Below are 22,283 nucleotides of genomic sequence, written 5' to 3'. Positions count from 1 at the left end.
AAAAGTAAGGACTATTTTGACAATTTTGTCTGAAATTATATACCATAAATAAGGGATGTATGGTTCTGAAATATGTCCTATTTTTTTTGGACTGAATTATTATAAACTAGATTTTAACCCGTGTGATGCACGGATTCAATTAAATTGTTAAGTTAAAATAAAACACCTATGTATACCAACTGCTATTACATATTAGATTTCCGTCACTAAAAGATTGTTTCATATAATAAACTTCACTTAATTAAAATTTGAGTGTAAAATGCACGCATGATGTGTTGACAAAGAGGGTCCTCGAGGAGAACGATAGAGAGAGAGAAAAAAAAAGTTATTAAATAAGGTATGAGTAAACAAATAGAGACATTTAAAAAAAAGAATATGGAGTAATCCTTAAACAAAAATGATAAAGGTCGCAACAAGCGATCTTTAAGCCGTGTCAATAAAGACATGACATGCTTATGTGTCATGATTTAAATTGAAAACTAAAATATTTAACTTATATAATCTATTATATATATCTATTATATATATTTCAATAAACAAGAAGGAAAATCTTTATATTCTAATTTGTTTCTTTTTTTATATCAACTACCTTATTTATATATTTTCATAGTAAAAATATTGCATTGATATTTGATAGTAAAAAATTTCAATAACGCATAACTTACGTGGTGCCTATATGTACCAATTAAACTCAACACGTAAGATTATGACAAGTAAATATTGTCACAATTTGCAATCTTTATGATCACCCATCTTTAAAGACGGGGTGAGTACAAAAGAACGCGCTCTAAATTCGGAATAATTGGATGCAATATGTAGAGACGTAGAGTTGCTAGTTGCGACACACTCCATGCCTCGCTCCAACTACTAGTAAAAGTCAGGTAACTCACGTGAATATTTCACTCTGAATTCGTTACAATGTCCTCTTTCCTGTATCTCGCGCGTTTTATAATTTATCCCAACTGATATTATATTGTGAGTTTGTGACATATTGTTTCCAAAGTTTGCAGTGGTACTTCAACCTCCTTATTATGATGTCTCCTGGAACTCATTTGATTCTTCTTTGGTCAGTTTTCTATTTTACCCTTCGCTCTTGTTCTTTGTCTTTCATATTATGACATCATTTTGGGCTTATTTTTGTGTATATTAGGGAGTACTTTTGAGTTATTTGCCACATTTTTAATAAAAAATAATTATAAATAATGTATTGTATACAAAGTATTACACTTTCATACAAGCACTTCAGTGACACTAATGTTCTTTTTCTTCCTTCTATTTTCGGTATTAGAATAACTTTTTCTTAAATATATGTAAAAAGGGCAAAAATCGGTCTAAACCGGTCTGGTTCCGATCCAGGAATAACCGGTCCAAGTCGTGAATTTTAAGTTTACGGCAGGCACGGGTCCGATCTAGAGTGATTTGGTTTTGGACAAAGGAACAACCATATCTAGAGGCAACACCTTGATGTATCTCAATGTATTTAGTTATTTACTGATAGAAGTATATATCAAATAACATTGATGTTTTCCTAGGAATAGCTTTACAAGTTTATATTTGGCATTTCATTTGTATGTCCAGTATGAATTAGCTGATTATATATACCTCCTTTTGTACAGGGTTGGGTTACATTGTTTGTGGATCTCTTTCAGTCTTTAGCACATTGGTTTCGCGTACCTGAGCTTGTCGTTACAAAAAGTCTGAGAAAGATAACTTTTGAACTTACTGATGTTTAAGAAGTCAGTAATTAGAAATCCAAAGGCCAAAGGCTTGAGGGTACAGCATGCAGTTAAAACATGTTTGCTGATAGTGTTGGGTATCTGGATGCTGTATCAGCTTAAGCTCCTCCTTGTGAATTTAAATAGTAGAAAGAACGGTCTTATATCAACAGATGTTTCAGGGAATAAGCCAAAGTACATGAGTAATAAGCAATCGAAATTGACTAGAAAAAGCCTTTTCCGAGTGGAAACTCAAGTTGTCAGTTTTCAAAGTGGTAGTGATGAGGAGCAAGAAAGGAACAATGACAAGAAGAGGGATGAGGGAGATGAGGAAAGAGCACAAGAGAAGATGAAAATGTTGGATTATCAGATAGGCGAGGAAGCTGATATTCCGAATCTCAGGAATACAATCCAAACATCAGAGGATACAAAGTATCAGTCGGAATTCCCTTTTGTGAGTAAAAGAGACGAGTATGAGTCTTTTGAGTATTCAGAATCTGTTGTTGATCAAGACAGCAAACAAGATGATTTCGAGCTGGAAATATACAGATCAGTAATAAAAATAGAAGAGTAAAAGATACAGATCAGTAATAAAAATAGATTACAAGCTACAAGTATATACTAGTTGTTTAGTTCTTAAATTGCTCAGTATTTGTGCTAGTTAATTAGTGGTATCCAGCCGCATTAACAACTATAGCATCAGTTTATCTGTTATCCACATGGCTTTGTACCAAGTATTTCCACTCTGCCTTTATCTTGATATTTCTCCTTTGCTTGTATTTCATTAACATCCTTGTATGTGATTAGTTTGTTATTACCATAATTGGATGTGACAACAGACAAACCTATTCCTATTTATGACAAATCAGAGGTCTGCATAGATTCAGCTCTGCCGCCCTAGAAAATGTCGAGTTTGCCTGCATGTCGTGGCTACGTCAGATGGAAGAGGTTAATTTAACAATATCTGACTTGTAATGAATTGAATGATTCACAACTTATTGACATCCGGTAGAATGCTTATAATTGGATCAACTACGGAATCAGCTATACCATTAGCATCATATCTGTTGCTAAAGCTTCTGCTACGGAATAGGTTAATGTTCGGATTATGATGACAATGCATATATGTTCTGTCACTCAACATAAACACAATCTGATCATTAAAATTTTCCTTGGATATAAGCAACCTAAGATGCACAATGCAATTAAAATATTACAGCTTATTAAAAAGTAGCTCATGTTTAATGAAAAACCCAGCTCACCTAACATTAACAATCAAGTTTAGAATCCAGACACCAAAATTAAAGATTGGGTTAATTATAACTTGAGATGGAAGACTACACAAGAAAGGAATCAAGTAGGAAAAGCACAACTAACCCTTCCATTTCAATTCAAGCATACTCATCTAACCAAATATTATTGTATCTAATCTCTCCCCCAACCCCAAAAAAATTAGAACCCCCAACCCGGTTCACGTGCGTACGGGTGTTACAAAGACTTACCCCAGTTGTCACGTACCAGGTACCACAACCCTACTCCGTTACCCGGGCTTCGGACCAGTTAGAATTAATCTAGGGTCATTTATCGTTAAGAAAATTCCCGACACAAAACATCAAAAACACAAAACCCCTCAAAAACCCCAAAAGAGGGGAGACTGGAGAGTGGAGAGAGATAGAAACAGAAGGGTTTGAACTTTGATTGGAAGACTAGATTAGTTGGTGCCGCGCTTTCCTTAGACTTTACTTGAAATTAACATTCTAATTTTCTTTTCTCCAAAAACAAAAAAATAAAACCTTTGAAGTTTCCCACCTATAAATGAACAAGTTCAAAGGTTTATGCCTCCCACGTCCATTCCAGAACTTCAAAATCAAACATCACCTGGTAGAATATCGTCAAACACTTTAATTATTCCACATTTTCCCTAAATATTCTTATTTTCTGATTTTGTACCTTTTTTCGCTCTATTTTTTTTTTTTTTGTAATTTTGTATTTTGATAGGAATTCGGGAAAAAGATGGAGAATCAACAATGGAGCAACAGTTGCAGCACTGATGGTGTTGATGAGGTTATTCATTTGTTTTGTTCAATTCGAATTTAATTGCTTTTTATTTAATTTCTTTTTGACTTATTTTTTATTGAATAACTTTTTGTTGGCCTGGATTTAGAAATGAGTTGGGTTGAATTCAAATTGTACGATTCAGACTGTAATATCATGTTTTCTACTTGTTTTATTATCACTAATTCAGTATTATTACTATTTTCGGGCTTTTCGCCATAGTGTGGTTTAATGCAATCTCTTGACAAATTGTAATTTGTAACATTCATGTTGTGTTACTGAATTACCATCACAAAATCAATAAGCATGCTGATTTTCAGTAACTTTGTTCATTGATTTCAAATTTTGCTAGACTATAATTTTATGTTTTCGTCTCTAATGTCAAGTATATGATTTGATGCAAGTGTCGGTTGTTTATCTTCTTGCGTTCATACATTTCTGTGTGAAAGCAGTCTCTCTGATCAACTGAATCTTTTTACTGGTAACTTTCTAGTATCGTATTAGTGACCATTTATTCGTTGTGTCAGTGTTACTAGCAATACTAGTAGAGGTTAATTATAGGAGAGAAAAAAGTGGCACAATCTAGACAATTCTTTAGTTGGTCTGTGTTGATTGATAGCCCAAAAAGTTGCTGGTACAATATAGTATGTAATGATAGAGGCAATGTTGTGATGGTTTCAGAAAATTTGAGTTGTGTCTGATAGAGGTTTTATGCATTTTGATTACAGAAAGAGTTGGGAAATATGGGCAGTACAAGCAGTAACCTTATTGACACTGTTATACTGAGTCATGATTTTGCTCAAGGCCTGCACTCATGGCACCCCAATGGTTGTAAAGCATTGATAGTGCCACCCGAGTCAGAAAAAACTGATGGAACATCAGCCGGTTATGCTGTAGTCACAAATAGGAAAGAGTGCTGGCAAGGATTGGAGCAAGATATAACAAGTAGAGTTTCTATTGGTAAAACGTATAGAGTTTCTGCTTCTGTTGGAGTGTCGGGAAGCCATGAAACTTCTAATATCCAAGCCACGTTGAAATTAGTGTATAACGGATCTGACACTAGTTATGTGTTCATTGGAAAGTGAGTTTATCCCTGGCCACCCCCGCTGTTTGGAATTTCACACTGTCTTACACACTTGGAAAAATACTGATTTATTAATTGTTGACTGGGACAGGATTCCAGTGTCAACGGAGAAATGGGAATGTTTGGAAGGAACTTTCACTCTCTCGAAAATGCCTGATCGTGTTGTATTTTATCTAGAGGGGCCTCCTCCTGGTGTAGACCTGCTCATCAAATCGGTGGTCATTTCTTGTTCCAGCCCCACAGTAAGTAATGATATTATGACAGTTAAAATTTTTAAGGAACATTTCTTTTTGGTAAGATTCATAGAATTCATTCAGATAGCTGCTTAGAAAAGTAGAGTAGTAATTAATCATAAGCTGACTTTTCAACCGACAGGACATTAGTACAAGAGATATAGTCCAAGATAAGATGGTTGATTCAAATTGCAATTATTAATCTTATGATAAGGAGTAATAATGCAATCATGATATTTGATTAGAGAAATGCTAAGTTGCTTCTGACGGGATTTATTTTGGTGACAGAAGATGAAAGGAAATATTGGTGATACAAGGACTGACCTTCCTGAAAACATTATACTGAACCACAACTTTTCCCAAGGCCTGCATCTATGGCATCCCAATTCCTGTGATGCATCTGTAGTGTCACCTGAGTCAGGAAGTACTGAAGGAGTGTCAACAAAATTGAGTGGTGGCTATGCAAGAGTTACAAATAGGAATCAGAGCTGGCAAGGATTTGAACATAATATAACGAGCCTTGTTTCTCCAGGATCTACTTATAAAATTTCTGCACAAGTTGGGGCGTCAGGAACTCATGAATCTTCAAAGATTCAAGCTACACTAAGATTAGAGTACAAAGGATCTGACACCAAGCATCTTTCCATCGAAAGGTAACTGGACATTCTATTTCCAATTTACTCAATTTTAAATGTATTTGAAGATGCTGATGTATATGTTGGTCTGGCATAGGATTTCTGTATCCAATGAGAAGTGGGAGACCTTGGAAGGAACATTTGTTCTCACAACAGTTCCAAATCGTGTTGTGATCTATCTGGAAGGACCTAATCCTGGCACAGACTTGCTTGTAAAATCAGTCACAATTTCCTGTTCTAGCCCCGTTGAGGTGACTTTCATTCCCAAATCCTACTGGAAAAATACCCAGACTTAGGTACAGAGGTGCATAGGGATGATGATAATGTCTCCTGTACTGATGTGAAATATTATGTCTATTTAGTTATTTTAAGATGCTAGTATTGCTTGAAAACTTTACTTATTGGCATGAATTACCCTCTTATTACAAAATTTGGGGTTCGAATTTAAATATATTTTTATATGCTTGGTTGGGTAATTGGACAGACTGTGAGCAGATGTGGTGATGATGGAGATGAGAATATAATATTAAACCCCACATTTGAAGATGGACTCAATAACTGGTCCGGAAGGGGATGCAAAGCTGTGTTACATGACTCAATGGCAGACGGAAAGATTACACCTCAGTCTGGCAAGTGTTTCGCTGCAGCAACAGAACGAACACAAACTTGGAATGGAATTCAACAAGATATCACACCTAGAATTAAGAGAAAGTTGGCTTACGAGGTTACCGCTGTTGTTCGGATTTACGGAAATAATGTTACTAGTGCTAATGTCCGAGCTACGCTATGGGTTCAGACACCAGATAAGCGTGAGCAGTACATAGGCATCTCAAAGTAAGTTCCTTTTACTTGTACGCTTTTTCTTTAGATTCTTCCTTCTTTTTTTTTATATGTTAATCTCGGTTAGCTTTTTTAATTCCTCTTAAGCTATATTTTACCGTAAAGATACTCAATCTTGGACCAGTAGTAAATATTAAACAGAATATGGCAGCAAGTCATAATACTGACATCTGTAAAAGAGTTACTGGAATTCTGGTATCTTGATGTAAAATTATATTGCAATTTTCATGATTTGTAAATTTTACAAAATCCTTAGCTTGCAACTTAGATTGTAGATATCTAAGGTCTTCAAGTCTAATGCAATAATAAAGAAAACAGCACTTAGACTTGATATACTGAATTACCATGTTTTCTTATATTCTTTTCCAAAGTGCTTCTCAAACTTGGGTCATATAGTGCTCAGGCAACAGACAAAGATTGGGCTCAGCTCCAGGGAAAATTTCTTATTAATGGTTCTCCATCAAGTGTTGTCGTATATTTGGAAGGACCTCCTGCTGGTACAGACATCCTTCTTAACAGTTTTGTCATAAAACATGCACCCAGAACTCCCTCATCTCCTCCGCCAGCTATTCAGGTCAGTGCTTCGCATTACGACATTACCTTAGAATATTTTACATTGTAAGTTGTGAGTTGGAGTACTGGATTTTTAAACGACTTGATTGAAGTAAATTATTTGAATGCTTATAGTTTTGATGACAAGTTTATTGTTTTATAACAGAATTCTTCGTTTGGAGTAAATATAATTCACAACAGTGAACTTAGTGATGGTACCAATGGCTGGTTTCCTCTAGGCAATTGCACACTAAGTGTACGAAGTGGTTCACCACATATCCTTCCTCCAATGGCGGTGGATTCTCTAGGACCTCACGAACCACTAACTGGTCGTTACATCCTTGTGACGAATCGTACACAAAACTGGATGGGTCCTGCTCAGATGATAACTGACAAGTTGGAGCTTTTTCTCACATATCAGATTTCTGCTTGGGTTAAGGTTGGGCATACCGCTTCTGGACCACAGAATGTCAACATTGCACTGAGTGTGGATGGTCAGTGGGTCAATGGGGGCGAAGTTGAGATCAGTGATGACAGATGGCATGAAATTGGTGGTTCTTTTAGGATTGAGAAGCAACCATCAAAAGTCATGGTTTATATTCAGGGCCCTGTTTCAGGAGTTGACTTAATGCTTGGAAGTCTTCAGATTTTCGCTGTTGATCGACAAGCTAGGTTCAAACATTTGAGAAGGCAGACTGATAAGGTACCTTTCAATTGATTTTTATTAATTTTTTTTTTTCTAGAGGCAGAGAAACTGGGGAAGTATACTGTAATATGTTGATTGTAATCTTTGTAATATTTCATAACTAGAAAACCAATATGGCTGCAATACCAAACAATTTGAGTTTCATTATGATCTATTTTGTTTTGCAGATACGTAAACGTGATGTAGTCTTAAAATTCACAGGAGACGACACATTTGGAAACTTTGTGAAAGTTAGACAAACAAAGAACAGCTTCCCGTTTGGTTCCTGCATGAGCAGGACGAACATAGATAATGAAGACTTTGTGGCCTTCTTCCTGGAAAACTTCAACTGGGCAGTGTTTGGAAATGAACTCAAGTGGTATTGGACTGAAGCACAAAAAGGGAATTTAAATTACAAGGATGCGGATGACATGTTGGATTTATGCGAAAAGAACAACATTGAAGCTCGAGGGCATTGCATCTTCTGGGAAGTAGAGGACACAGTTCAACCATGGATAAAGTCCCTCAGTAAAAATGACCTAATGACAGCAGTGGAAAACCGTCTGACTGGCCTGCTTACTCGATACAAGGGGAAGTTCAGGCATTATGATGTGAATAATGAGATGTTGCATGGATCATATTACCAGGATCATTTAGGTAAAGACACTCGAGCCAACATGTTTAAGTCAGCAAACAATCTAGACCCATCTGCCCTTTTATTTGTGAATGACTATCATGTTGAAGATGGGAATGATCCAAGATCATGCCCCGAGAAGTACATTGAACAAGTGCTAGATTTGCAAGAACAAGGTGCACCAGTAGGAGGTGTGGGAATTCAAGGACATATTGATAGTCCTGTTGGCTCAATCGTCTGTTCTGCCCTTGATAAGTTGGGCATTCTTGGTCTTCCATTATGGTTTACCGAGCTTGATGTCTCTTCAATTAATGAGTATGTTAGAGCAGATGATTTAGAAGTCATGCTTCGGGAGGCCTTTGCTCATCCAGCAGTCGAAGGAGTTATGTTATGGGGGTTCTGGGAATTGTTCATGAGCAGGGAAAACTCACACCTTGTTGATGCTGAAGGTGATATCAATGCAGCAGGTGAAAGGTACCTTAAGCTCAAGCGTGAGTGGCTAACTCGTGCTCATGGTCATATTGACGATCAAGGACAGTTTTGCTTTAGGGGTTACCATGGGACATACCAACTAGATGTTGTTTGTTTTGATAAGAAAGTTTCCAAGACATTTGTGGTTGACAAGGGTGATTCGCCGCTGATTTTATCTATCGATTTGTGATGTTGATATCTCAACACTTGCTGGAAAATATATCAAAATTGTGTTCAACAACGGCTAGAGGAAGAACTAATGGTTCTACTCTCATACGTGATTTGATTTCTTGTTAATACAGTTGCGTTTTCGTTGTTTTTACTTTCTACCATTTCTGTATCCCACACAAAAAAATGTAAGAATTATACCACGGTGTTGTAAGTATTTGAATCAATAAAACAATGTTGCTTCGCGTTTTGGAGTTGGGTAATTGTAACCTTAAAATTCAGCTCAGTGTGTACTATGTATTTTCTTACTGTGCATAAGAATTAGTAATTGTTACTAACTACTACCCTCTTTCCCTAATACATGCAACCTTTCTTTATGCATGTATTCCAACACGCTTATTTGGACATTAACATCTCTAAATGCGGTTAAGTAAAATTATAAAAAAATTGATATTTGATATCCTCGCTTTTCACAATGCCTAGTACGCTCACGACTTTCCTTCCTGACCAGGCAAGCTACCTATATGATATCCCTGATGAGCAGCTCCCTAAAAATGCTCTGTAGCCCATACCACATCGGCTTATTTCCGTGACGCAGCACGAACTGCGGGCAACCCAGGCGAGCCTGGTCCCCTAGATCCATAGTCTATCTATGCTCGGTTCCGACAGTTAGAGCTCCGCCAAGAGGCTCTCACCTCTCGTTTCGATCGGTTCTAGAGTCAATCTAATTGATCGCTTTGAGAGTGATCACTAGAGAGCTATGTTCCCCATTTATTATTATTACGCCAGTCAGGGCTTTGTTGGTGAGTCTATCCAGCATGCACCCTTCATGGTTCCAGTACCCGCCGGGTGGTTATGGTGTTCCCAGCACCAATGACACTTATATGCCCACTACCACTACCCATGTAGTAGAGCGGAGGTACTAGAGCGGGGACAAGTGGTGCCCGACATGATGACGATGCTGATATTGGTGATGATTAAGACCAAGGTTGAGATGGTTTCATACCCGTTTGAGCCAATGAGGACATTATTTGATTTAGGTGTGGGGGGGGGGGGGGGGGTGTTCACTCTTCGTATGTACATAGGTATGATTTCTTCTTTTCCTTACCTTCATTCTATTTTCTACTTTTTGGTGTGTTTAGTTTAGTTTTCTGTGTTTTTTTTTTTGATAATTGGGGATTATTTTATTGAGGTAGATATTCGAATGGTTACAAGAGTGGTTGTTTAGTTTTGCCACTGTATGAGAAAAGACACACATTTTTTTACATGTAACTCAGGCAGCAACGCTACTCACTATAGCCATGCCAAAAATTCATCCTCCCTGCGGAGGCCTTGTTTGGCGAGTGCAGACCATAGAGAGGGGCGTTTCTGATGAGGTTCAGTATGAAGTTGAGGTTCCAAGGACCACTTGTCTTGTCATTGCACCATTTAACAGCATTTGCCGAGTCTGATTCTATGATCAAGCAATGATTATTTATCCGATCGCTGCTCATTGATATTTTAACAGCTCTTTCATTTCAAGTTTTGTGTGTAATTGAGATTTGTAGACCGTGGATTAGAATATGCACCTTTCATTTCCGCACCTTTCAATTCCGCACCTTTCAATTACGCTATTTCAATTCCACACTTTCAATTATGCAACTTTACTTGCCTAGTCCTTCTAGGCAATGTGGTTCTACTTCCTAGTCCATTTCTAGGGGGTCTTGTATTTTACTAATTCCACACTTATTTTCAAATGTGATGTTGCTTTACTTGCTTATCGCTTTCATCACCTCACATGCTAAATTCAACAAAATACAAGGTTACACCACGCTTAACAAAGATAATTTCTTGGACAAACCGATCTTAGGTTCCCTTAAATTAACTTTAAAGCAATGTGGCCACAATACAAAGTAGAAATTCTATTTGTCCTAAATTCAAACCCACGTAGTCTAAACTAGGGTATTTTCGAAAATGTTGTGTCACGCACTTGAATTATTTCTAAAGCTCGCGGAATAAGCATCTCGTTCCCTTGCCCGGATCTCACCCATCCGTTTCGAAGATTCAAAACCTTATCCTAATAGAGTCATCTTTTTGGTCTTTCCAAAGGAGACCCTAAACAATGTTTGGTGGCGACTCTCCTTCAAAGTACAAAAATACAAAGGTTCTAAAACCTCCCCCGTAGGAAGGGAAAGCAACGTACGAAAAATACCCGCCTATAATTCTGGCGACTCCACTGGAGAGTTCCTGATTTCAACTTCGAAAATACGAGCAGACTTTGAGCATCAAGCCACTGATCTGCTTAAGTTCTGGATGCCAGCACTGGTGCCAGGCGCAGGCCCCTGCGCAAACGCCACTGCTTGCATCCAGCACAGTGTCTCACAGTGGCTTGTTGCCCATGTTACGCGAGTTTTCAAGTGGGAGTCAGTCTATTTCTGTATTTTGAAGGACGCTCCCAAACCTTGAGAACGAATGTCGAAAAACGAGCTTTTCAAATACAATATTCAAGTGAGATTTCAATTTTCAATTTCTAGGCATTTCATGCATTTTTCGAAAACCATATTTGTGCAAAACGAATTTCTACCTTGCCCAAACGGATGTGTTCTACATTCGGGCTAGCCCCGGGGGCAACGAAATGGTGACTCTCCATACGGTTCCCGACCAAAGTGTGTGACCATTTCCGCGCCTACCGAAACTTGGCATTTGCTTGACATTCCCGATGTCAAGTATGGAGGTCGTCTGCCGACACACACGTCCCTTAGGTGGATGTGCAAGTTGTCGCCGGATCCGCCTCTTAGTCGAGTACCTTTTGACACCCAAAGCTGACCACTTGCATCATACAAAACTTAGACCGACCTTAGGTTGAGAAATTTGCATGTCGCATTCATATTCATGTTAGTGTGACAACGTGCTACTTGTGCATTGTGTGGGCGTCTTTGCACGCGTGAATGGCTAACCTCGAGTTCTAGCTTGCCAAAACCAATTAGCCTCTAACTAGGAAACCAAACCCCTAGGAGCATCATTCAAATTTCATGCATCCAAAATCGCAGATTTAAGGTCTTTTAGGAGTGCCACTCCATTTGATTCAAAACCCTCAAACACGCCTCACGCACAAATGCCAAATTCAAATTCAATCCAACGGCGTCATAATGCCGGATTTTCTAGTCCAAATTTCGAGTTTCAAATTCAAATTCAATCCAACGGCGTCATAATGCCGGATTTTCTAGTCCAAATTCCGAGTTTCAAATTTCAAATTCAAATCCAACGGCGTCATAATGCCGGATTTTCTAGTCCAAATTCCGAGTTTCAAATTTCAAATTCAAATCCAACGGCGTCATAATGCCGGATTTTCTAGTCAAAACTTCAAATTCAAACTCAATCCAACGGCGTCACGCTGGAGTTCCTAGCTCAAGCATTCAAATTCCAAGTTCAAAAATCCGATTCTAATTCCAGCATTCAAAGGTTCAATTCCATCCTTCAAAACCTCAAGTTCAAATCACCAATTTCAATCTCAAAACCTCAAACTCAAATGTTCAAATTATGTCGTCGTAATGCCGATTTTTTTTCCCATTCCATATTTCAAACCTCAAGTTCAAAATTCCTATGTTCAATCTTTCAAACTTCAAGTCCTATACTCCAAGTTTCAAGTTCCAAATCCGTGCCGTCATAATGCCGACTTTTCCATTCCATATTTCAAACCTCAAGTTCAAAATTCCTATATTCAATCCTTCAAATCTCAAGTCCCATATTCGAAACTTTCCAATTCCAAATCCATGATGGCGTAATGCCAAATTTTCCTCATTCAATTTCAAATTCAAAATTCCATGATCAAGCACTTCCAAATTCCAAGTCCATTGCAGCATGATGCCAGACTTTCCTAATTTCAAATCCAACTCCAAATTCACGATGGCGTGATGCCGGAGTATTCAAATTCAAACATCTCATGCTCTATACAAAAGTGCCTCTTTCCCATTTCAATGTTCAAACTTCGAATCAAATTCAAACTTCAAGCTCACCTTTAAGCTACAAATCCTCGCCTTCCGTCGCTCCCAAATACAAAATTCGAAAATATTTCCAATGGGTTGAAAATCCCTTGAAATAGTACAAATTCAAATTCTACGATGGGTTGAAAATCCCTTGAAATAGTACAAATTCAAATTCTACGATGGGTTGAAAATCCCTTGAAATAGTACAAATTCAAATTCTACGATGGGTTGAAAATTCCTTGAAATAGTACAAATTTAAATTCTATCATGGGTTGAAAATCCCTTGAAATAATACAAGTCCAAATTCTATCATGGGTTGAAATCCCCCTAAATATTCCAAGATTCAATGGGTTGAAATCCCCCTAAAATATTCCAAGATCCAATGGGTTGAAATCCCCTTAAAATATTCCAAGATTCAATGGGTTGAAATTCCCCTAAAATACTTCAATGGGTTGAAAATCCTCTGAAATAGTACAAATTCGATTTCCACATTCTATATCGAGTTGAAACTCCCCAGAAATAATACAAGTTCAAAATTCTATTCGATGGGTTGAAATCCCCCTAAAATATTCCAAGATCCAATGGGTTGAAACTCCCCTGAAATACAGACGGGTTGAAATTCCCTTGAAACAATACAAAATCAATTCCCTTTCAATCGGATTGAAACTCCCTTGAAATAATACAATATCCTAAAATATTTCCCACGGGTTGAAAATCCCTTGAAGCAATACAAGTCCAATTTTTACTGGGTTGAAATTCCCCTAAAATAGTCCAAGTTCCAATAAGTCAAAATCTTCCTTTTCAATATTGAAAGTTCTAGTGCAAGGAGTCAACTTCCACAAAAGAATGAAGTCTCCTCTCAAATATTTCCAACGGGTTGCAAATGCCGAATACAAATACAAAATCCAAAATCCCGAATCTTCGGAGTGGCAGTTAGAGTCAAGTATAGGTCTCATTCATTGCATGCATACCATATCATGTGTCGGGAAGTCCAAGTTCTAAAGTTCAAAATCATGTGGTAAATAAGTGCTCAGACTCATTCTCTCAGCATCCTATTCAAGATGACTTCACTAGTAGTGGCCGTAGCAGAACTCTATGAACGTGTTGAAGAAGCCGAGGCTCGCATAAGGGCTCTCGAAGACAATCAAGAAACTCTCTTCCATGCCGTGGGTCCTTTCGAGGTAGAGGAAATCTTTTATAGCCAAAGGCCTGTGCCACACCCTGTGCAGCCAAGTGAAAACTCGAAATCTGGATTACCTCAAGAAGACATTTGTGGGATATGGGCCAGCGATGATGAAGATACATATCAGGACCCTCCTATTGAGAACATCTCTGACGATGAATGCCGAGAAATTGTGAGCGCCGACTGGTACTTGGACCCTAAGGCAGAAAATAATGTTCATGTCATGACTAGATCCGGTCGAATTCAAGAGCCAGTCAACAGAACGACACCGGCAACCAACATCCCTCTATCTACTGAGGAGAATCCTTTGATCAAGAAATTGAAGCGCACTATGGCTGAGGTTAATATTTGGCAACTCATGGCTTCCTCTGTGGAGCATCGCACTGCTCTAATCAATGATCTTGTCAAGTTGAATGTCACCCCAGAAGTCACTCCTGATGAGTTGGTCGGGTTACTTACGAATCTGGAAGAAGGAATTACCTTTACAAATGAAGATCTCCCACCTGAGGGGGCGAGCCATCACATGGCTCTCTCTTTAACTGTTGAATACAAAGACAAAATCATCCCCATGACTCTAGTGGACAATGGGTCAGCCATTAATGTGTGTCCTCTTCGCACTGTTGAGAATTTGGGCTTCACTCCTAGTGACTTTTCTAGTTCCTCCCAAGGTGTTCGCGCCTATGACAACACTCGTCGGGAAGCAATGGGAACTCTCACTCTTTTACTCCGCACAGGCCCAATCGAGCGCAAAGTGAGCTTTCAAGTACTCAACATAAAAGCAAGTTTCAATATCCTTTTGGGGAGACCTTGGATCCATGACCTCAAAGCTGTGCCATCCTCGCTCCATCAGAAAGTCCGAATGTAGGTCCAAGGAAATGTCATTACTCTAAATGCATCCCATCCAAGAACCAAGATAGCCGACAAGGCTCTAATACTAATAGAACATGATGACAATGATGAAGACCTTTGGGGGTTCAGTGCCGAAGTTGGAGCCATTGAGTCCAAAATGATTCCCATGGCAAGGCGCATGATGATTAAGCGTGGGAGCTTCTTGGGTACTACTCTACCATCGCCTACCGAGTCTCCTTTCAAGCCCAAGGACAGACTGACTGTTGTGGTCTAGGATACAAGCCGACTAAGTTCGATAACAAGCAGAAAAAGGCTAAGCTAAGATCCCGTCGAGCTGGCAATGATCAATTCAACATACTTCCCCATCAGCGTACATTGAATGGGCAATTCACAAAAGAAGGAGAGCATGACTTGTACTTTGACTTTCCAGAGCCTTTTTACGACACTTCAAGAGGGATTCTATACTCTGGATTCGAGATCTTTCAAGACTGTCACTTCCTCGAGGATGCTCCTCCAATACAAGACAAGGCCACCCTTGAATGCCTTGATTCATCAGCTTTTGGTCTCTTGTTTGGCCAAGAGATAGCACCGATCATTCCTGAAGATACTATGGTCCAAATGATCACTCAAAATGAAGATTTCGACCCATCTAAGCTGATTACTCCAAGTGAGAAGATGGTCAATGGCTGGAGAAAGTCCCTCAAGAATCTGCTTCAAATGGCAAAATGTTCAAGATTACTGTGGGCGAAGGATCTATGATGAGCGAGTCCGAGTCAGAGGATGAGTCTGGATCTGAGTCTAGTAACGAGTCTAAGAGTCTGGGGCTAGAGTCTTGCATCAAGGCCGAGCTTCAAGTCAAAACTGTTGATGTAACACTAGTGGAAAAAGTACCTGTTGAGGGGGGCATTTTGGGTTTATTGAGGCGAACAAGGCCCGCCGCGACAGACGTAGCTTCAACAGCTCAGTGATCTGTTGAGGCGGGCTTTGTTCGCCTCAACAGGTGATCTGTTGTGGGGGGCTTTTGAAAGCCCCCCTCAACAACCTCTACAGATAAGCGAAAAATAAGGACCTGTTGTGGGGGGCTTTACAGAAGCCCGCCTCAACAGCCTCCTCTGTTGAGGCTCACTTCTTAAATGCCCCCCTCAACAGACCTGTATGAGGGCCCTATTGAGACGTTGCATAACCTTTGCCCGCCTCAATAGATGGCTAGAAAATTGCATTTTTGTATGATTTACTTTTTATTTCTTATGATTTGGGTCTTGATTAGTGCGAACAAAATATTTTTGGGAGGCAAAAAACTAGAAATACTAAACACGTCTCGTTATTATTATTCAAATAAGGAGTACAAGAGATATGAGTTTGTATACTATTACATTATACAAAATACTATCTTACAAAGTGAAATAAATCAAAGTACTGTAAGCAAATCTAAACTAAACAAATTGACGACATATGCTTTCCTGTCTTCCAACTAATTAATCTACCATCCATTACACACCTGCAAAAAAAAAAGCAAGACATCATCTAGTGAACAATAAAAATAAAACGCAAAGCTTTGCCAGGTGGTCTGAAAGAGTTAAAATGATGCCATTACATGCTGATCCACTAGAAACAGATAATTTCTCATACCCGTACAATGTACAATATTGTAACGAGTACGATTGATTATATTCATAGTTGTGCCTTCTAGCAGGCTTCTACGTGAGAGTTGATTCATCTAACGAGGACAATGGCATTGAGGATTGTTCTAATCTAGTCACCTTCTGACACAGAGCAGGTACAAAAGCACCAATCTGCTTTATGGGTGACAGTTGAAAGCAGCAAATACAAATCATAACCAACATATCTACAGCTACATGTAGTGCACACAACATTACCAATAAGAATAGCATCCAGTAAAAGTAATAAGTAAGTGTCAATCAAATTCAACTACTTTAGTAAGGCTTATAAAGAATTCAACCAGTTCATTAACGTTATACAGGAAATAAAGAGGATAAAAGGACTGTCAATTCGACATATATGAGCTCAACAACCAAAAACATTGAATGGACTCTAGTACATAACAACAGTATTAGATCTAAAATTCTAGATAACTGCATAACCTCAAGGAAATTCTCATTCTAGAATGAAATACTCAAACAAACAGGCGTTCAATGAGGTAGCAAAACACAATTCAAGGGCACACTAATAAGAATTCATGCTAACAATACCAAATTTTATTTACAAGTTCTCAAATTTATATAAGCATAACTGCAGACACAAGGCAAACCAAAATAAGACTAAACATGAATCCTATTATGCTCACAGTTTGATTGTATTAGATACACTAACCTCACTCGAATAAGAATGAGCTTGTATAATTTCCAATTTGAATGATGCTAATCTTAAAAAGAAATTCTTCTACTAAGGGCATAAGGCATAGGAAACCCATCCTTTACTGTTGTTATTGTCCTCCTGACAGGGAAGGGAAAGACATGCTCAGATTCCTATGTAATGAGTATTTTCTCAAACTTCTGCATAACTGCAGACACAAGGCAAACCAAAATAAGACTAAACATACCACCAATTTCTTATGCCTAAAGAGCATGATACTCCCGTAAACTGAAGTCAAACCAAAATAAGTGAAGAATGAAAGTGTGACTGGAGCATCAACACCTGCCAAAAATTAATACAAAATATAACCACCACTATAATCATGCTCCAAAGTCCAAACTCCAATACAATTAAGTAGAGACAACTAATCAGAGAAAACTAATCAGAGAATACAACCAAAACTTGCCAAAAACAAAAAATTAATCATGCATCCAAACTAATCAATGAATTCAGATTAAAACCACCAGCACAACCGCAACTAATCAGAGACAAAAAAAACTAAAATCAAAAACCCGAATTCACCACAATTGTAAAGCGTTAATTGGTGATGATGAGAGTAGTTCCAAGAAGAAGAAGAAGATCTATTTACCACAGCCATCACCTGCTTGTGCCTCATAATCTGACCACCCACGACCTACCGAAACCCAAGCCGCACCTCCACCACCGCCACCTCCAGTTAGAAAATTAAAATTCGTTAAAATCAACAAAATAATCAAAAACCTAAATTATAAATAAAAAAATTAATAAAAAATAATATGAAAAATCAAAAACCTAAAAGAATTGAAGAATGGAGGAAAGATGAAGGAGAGAGATGAAAGAGTTACATCATTTTGAGACAACACCGCCGCCTTGCTCGAGAATACGAAGTAGATAGCGGTTGAATTGAGATACGATTGAGGAAATTGTGTTGAGCTTGAGGAGGGAGATAGATCGACGAGTTTGAGGAGGGAGAGAAGTCGGCGGCGAGACCCTAGCTTTGCAACTCTTCCATGGAAGGCGGAGGCAAAGCTTCCACGTAAGCCAACGACTTTGAGGAGAGTAAGAGGGAGTCCGAGTTGTTGACGAAAGAGGCGGAGGGTTTGAGAAGTTTTAAACCATGAGAGGGGAGAGAGGAGAGAGAAAGGAATCCTCCAGGCTAACAGAAGAAATGAGGAGGAGAGAGAATTAAAATTTGGAGTATATGCCTATCTAACTTTGTCGCAGCGAACATTGGAGTGTACGCGTCAACAGATGATACTTTGTTGATGCAAACACTTAAATGCCCCCTTCAACAATAGTTATCGAAGCGAACAATAAAAATGTTCGCTATAACAACCCTTTATAATGTTTGACCCGCGTTGACTAAGTAGTTATTGAGGCGCGCTTATGTATGCCCCCCTCAACAAGGGGGCTACAACAGGGGTTTTTTCCACTAGTGTAATGATTGCTGATTTCAATAACACTTCAATTTCCTCTTACTCTTCAAGTCCAAATTCAAAACACATTTCTAATCCAAACAACTTTGCTTCACAAGAAACTGACCTTGAAATACTAAAAGCTATTGAAAATCATGAAAACAGGACGCCCATAATTGAGGAAACAGAAAAAGTTAACCTTTCTAACAACAGTGATTCAAAACTAGTTCAGATTGGTCTGACTCTATCTCAAGTAGAGCGGGATGATCTTATCAAGCTACTTTCAGAGTACATAGACGTCTTCACATGGTCCTATCATGATATGCCAGGGGTTGATCCAAGCATCGGTCAGCATACAATTCCCCTCATTCCAGGTTCAAAACCAATCCATGCCAGGGGTTGATCCAAGCATCGGTCAGCATACAATTCCCCTCATTCCAGGTTCAAAACCCATCAAACAGAAACTTCGTCGCATGAAACCGGACATTTCCCTCAAAATTCAAGAAGAAGTCTCTAAGCAACTAGAGGCCGGGTTTATTCGAGAAGCCAAATATCCAGAATGGATTGCAAATGTCATCCCAGTTCCAAAGAAATACGGCAATGTACGAATGTGTGTGGACTACAGAGATCTTAACAGGGCCAGCCCTAAAGACGGTTTCCCATTGCCTCACATCGACATTTTGGTCGACAACACCGCAAATCATGCCTTACTCTCTTTTATGGATGGGTATGCAGGCTACAATCAGATTCCCATGGAAGAGGAGGACATGGAGAAGACAAACTTCACCACTCAGTGGGGTACATATTGCTATACAGTTATGCCGTTCGGACTGAAGAACGCAGGGGCAACTTATCAAAGAATAGCCACAACTATCATGAGCGATATGATTCATAGGGAAATTGAAGTATATGTCGACGACATGATCTTCAAGTCCAAAGAGAGACATGATCATACCTCAGTACTCCAAAAGTTCTTCGACAGGCTCAGGCAATACAATATGAGGCTCAATCCTCAAAAATGTGCATTCGGGGTAACGTCTGGCCAGTTACTCGGATATGTCATCAGCTCTCGTGGCATCGAGGTTGATCCTTCAAAAATCAAGGCCATTCAAGAGATGAAGCCGCCAACGAATGAAAAGGAGATTCGGGGGTTTCTCGGTGTAGGGGGTTTTTTTGTGTCAAAACTTGTTTACCGTTCTACAAGAGGAGCGGTTCTTTAGAAAACCGTAGAATTTTTTTACCTCGAAGGATTCTCCACCAAACATTGTTTAAAGTCTCGTTTGGAAAGACCGCATGTGACTTTATTTTGGATAAGGCCTTGAATCCTTGAAACGAATGGGTGAGATTCGGGCACGGGAACAAAAATGCTTATTCGGCGAGCTTTAGAAATATTCAAATACGTTGGCACAACATTTTTTCGAAAATAAACCCTAGATTAGACTATGTGGGTTTGAATTTAGAGCAAATTAAATCTCTAATTGTATGGTGGTCACTTTGCTTTAAAGATTGATTTAAGGAACCTAAGGCCGGTTTGTCCAAAAAAATATCTTTGTTAAGCGTGATGTAACCTTTGTATTTTGTTGTATTTAGCATGTTGGTGATGAAAGCAATAAAGCAAATAAAGCAACATCACAATACTAAATAAAGTGCAGAATTAGTAAATACAAGACCCCCTAGAAAAGGACTAGGGAGTAGGTCCACATTGCCTAGAAATGGACTAGGCAAATAAAGATGCGGAATTGAAAGTGCGGAATTGAAATTGCGGTATTGAAATTGCGGTATTGAAATTGCGATATTGAAATTGCGGTATTGAAAGTGCGATATTGAAATTCGGTATTGAAAGGTGCGATATTGAAATTGCAATATTGAAAGGTGCATAATTGAAATTTGTACTTGGGCACATGATATTCGAACGCCAAGCGGCTCCTTAAAAATAAGTGCGCCCGACACGAATTCAAAGCCAAAAATCTCAACTTGGGAGAGGTTGCTCAACCCAAATATCCTAGATTTTGCATGTTAAACTTGAACTTGAAAGCTTGAATATTGAAGTTTTGAACTTGAAATAATTGAAATTTGAACTTGAAATGATCCTAGTTTAGGGAAATAACTATGAATAACCCTAAACATGGTAGGATCTTGAAAATTGAAAACTTGAACTTGTATATTGAAAATGGAGTTTTGAATCTCAAAAGACTAAACCTTTAAATGTTAAAAGGTGTCATCTTTGATTACCCCATGTTTGAAGGTGATTCTAGTCCAAGAGGTGATTGTAAACAACTTAGACATCCTTGAATCTTGAAAATATGTATTTTGTATTCTGAAAAAGTTTGTATTTTTGGAAAACATGTATGATTGTTGCAAGTGGTGGTTTTTAGTGATTAAAAAAACACCAACTTGCTAATCATTTAGAAATCAAAGCAACATAGTTGATTAGAATGGGATTCGGATTTACCTAGTTAGGTTTAGGCAAGAGCTCCCAATTGCTTTTTTTGAATTTAGGAATTTTGTATGTGTTTTTGAGGAGTTTTTGAGTTGTATTTTGAGGCGTAATGTCGAAATTACGACGTTGTATTGTTGTTCCCCCCCTTATTTTGCTGAAAATTAGGGGTATTTATAGAAGGAATGGGTGCAAGGCACCAGCACACGTTAGCGCAGGGCGCTGGTGACGTGGCTTGAATGCCGCCAAAGCAAGGACGGGGAATCGTCCTTGTTTCGTCTTGTAGTGTTGTACCTGTTGTACGAATAGTACTAGGTTTGGAGTTTTGTATTTGCTTGGAGGTTAAGGCATCATTTAGCGTGTAAAAATAAGCCTTTCTCGGGTTTTGAATTCCGATTTTACGGGACGGGGCCCGGCATGCTCGGTTTTGTGGGTCGGCGCCCAAATTTGACTTGCCTTATATGATTTTGAGTGGAAAAGGCCTAGTAAAACCAATGGGATGGTCTACTAGATTAGTTTGTACTTGGATTTTTAAATTGGATTTGGAAAGTTGTATTTTGTACCGAGAACCGAAAGGGGAACGGTCTCGGGGGTTGGATTTTGGATCTTGAACTTTGGAAGCATTCTTAGCAATTGGGATTTCCGCCTGGAGTTATTCCAATCACCTAACAAGGATAATGGTATCGTCATCATCCCAAAGGGGAGACACAAATTAGGTGTCTACAGAAGCCCCCACTTTGACTAAGCGTTCGGTTAGGAAAGCGCAAGTCAAAGTATTTCGAAAGGGACGAAGAATGATCAAGATGTTCTGCAATCAAGACCACTCTTTGTACGTCGGTACCTGCATAAAACAGGCGTTAGAAAAAAAGATAGAGTCTACCTTAGTGCGGTTGGTGATGACTCCGGTTTGTACTTGTATTTTTCCGCCTTCAGTTCAGGACGGAGCTTGGCATCGAAAATTTTGAATCTTGAATTTTTAAATCTTGAAATTTGAATCTTAAATTTTTGAA

At 38.6% G+C, this 22,283-nt stretch overlaps 2 protein-coding genes across 3 annotated transcripts; both read left to right on the top strand.

The window, feature by feature from the left end:
• The first annotated feature begins 908 nt into the window (after nt 1-908).
• Nucleotides 909-2,503, top strand: LOC130462753 (uncharacterized). Its single transcript, XM_056831643.1, has 2 exons — nt 909-1,066; nt 1,617-2,503. The coding sequence occupies exon 2, from the start codon at nt 1,726-1,728 to the stop codon at nt 2,287-2,289; it is 564 nt and encodes a 187-aa protein (XP_056687621.1). The 5' UTR covers nt 909-1,066; nt 1,617-1,725; the 3' UTR covers nt 2,290-2,503.
• Nucleotides 2,504-3,113: 610 nt separating this feature from the next.
• LOC110777747 (endo-1,4-beta-xylanase 3) lies at nt 3,114-9,322 on the top strand. Of its 2 annotated transcripts, none has more exons than XM_021982332.2 (10): nt 3,114-3,596; nt 3,714-3,779; nt 4,499-4,851; nt 4,946-5,096; nt 5,376-5,740; nt 5,820-5,973; nt 6,207-6,556; nt 6,959-7,136; nt 7,281-7,817; nt 7,988-9,322. In XM_021982332.2, the coding sequence occupies exons 1-10, from the start codon at nt 3,531-3,533 to the stop codon at nt 9,092-9,094; spliced, it is 3,327 nt and encodes a 1,108-aa protein (XP_021838024.1). In that variant the 5' UTR covers nt 3,114-3,530; the 3' UTR covers nt 9,095-9,322. The 2 variants fall into 2 exon arrangements, with proteins under 2 accessions (XP_021838024.1, XP_021838025.1); XM_021982333.2 differs by having other exon boundaries at nt 3,168-3,596; nt 5,379-5,740.
• The last annotated feature ends 12,961 nt before the right edge of the window (nt 9,323-22,283 follow it).

Source organism: Spinacia oleracea, chromosome 6, assembly GCF_020520425.1.
Source record: "Spinacia oleracea cultivar Varoflay chromosome 6, BTI_SOV_V1, whole genome shotgun sequence".
In the NCBI taxonomy this organism is placed as follows: Eukaryota; Viridiplantae; Streptophyta; class Magnoliopsida; order Caryophyllales; family Amaranthaceae; genus Spinacia; species Spinacia oleracea.
Note: the sequence above shows the minus strand (reverse complement) of the source record. Positions and strands in the feature narration are given on the sequence as shown.

Coding starts and splice junctions, on each gene's coding strand:
- LOC130462753 (XM_056831643.1), top strand. CDS start 1,726: ATGTTTAAGAAGTCAGTAATTAGAAATCCAAAGGCCAAAGGCTTGAGG.
- LOC110777747 (XM_021982332.2), top strand. CDS start 3,531: ATGAACAAGTTCAAAGGTTTATGCCTCCCACGTCCATTCCAGAACTTC. Junction 5,741..5,819: donor AAGCATCTTTCCATCGAAAG/GTAACTGGACAT, acceptor GGTCTGGCATAG/GATTTCTGTATCCAATGAGA. Junction 7,818..7,987: donor TGAGAAGGCAGACTGATAAG/GTACCTTTCAAT, acceptor TTTGTTTTGCAG/ATACGTAAACGTGATGTAGT.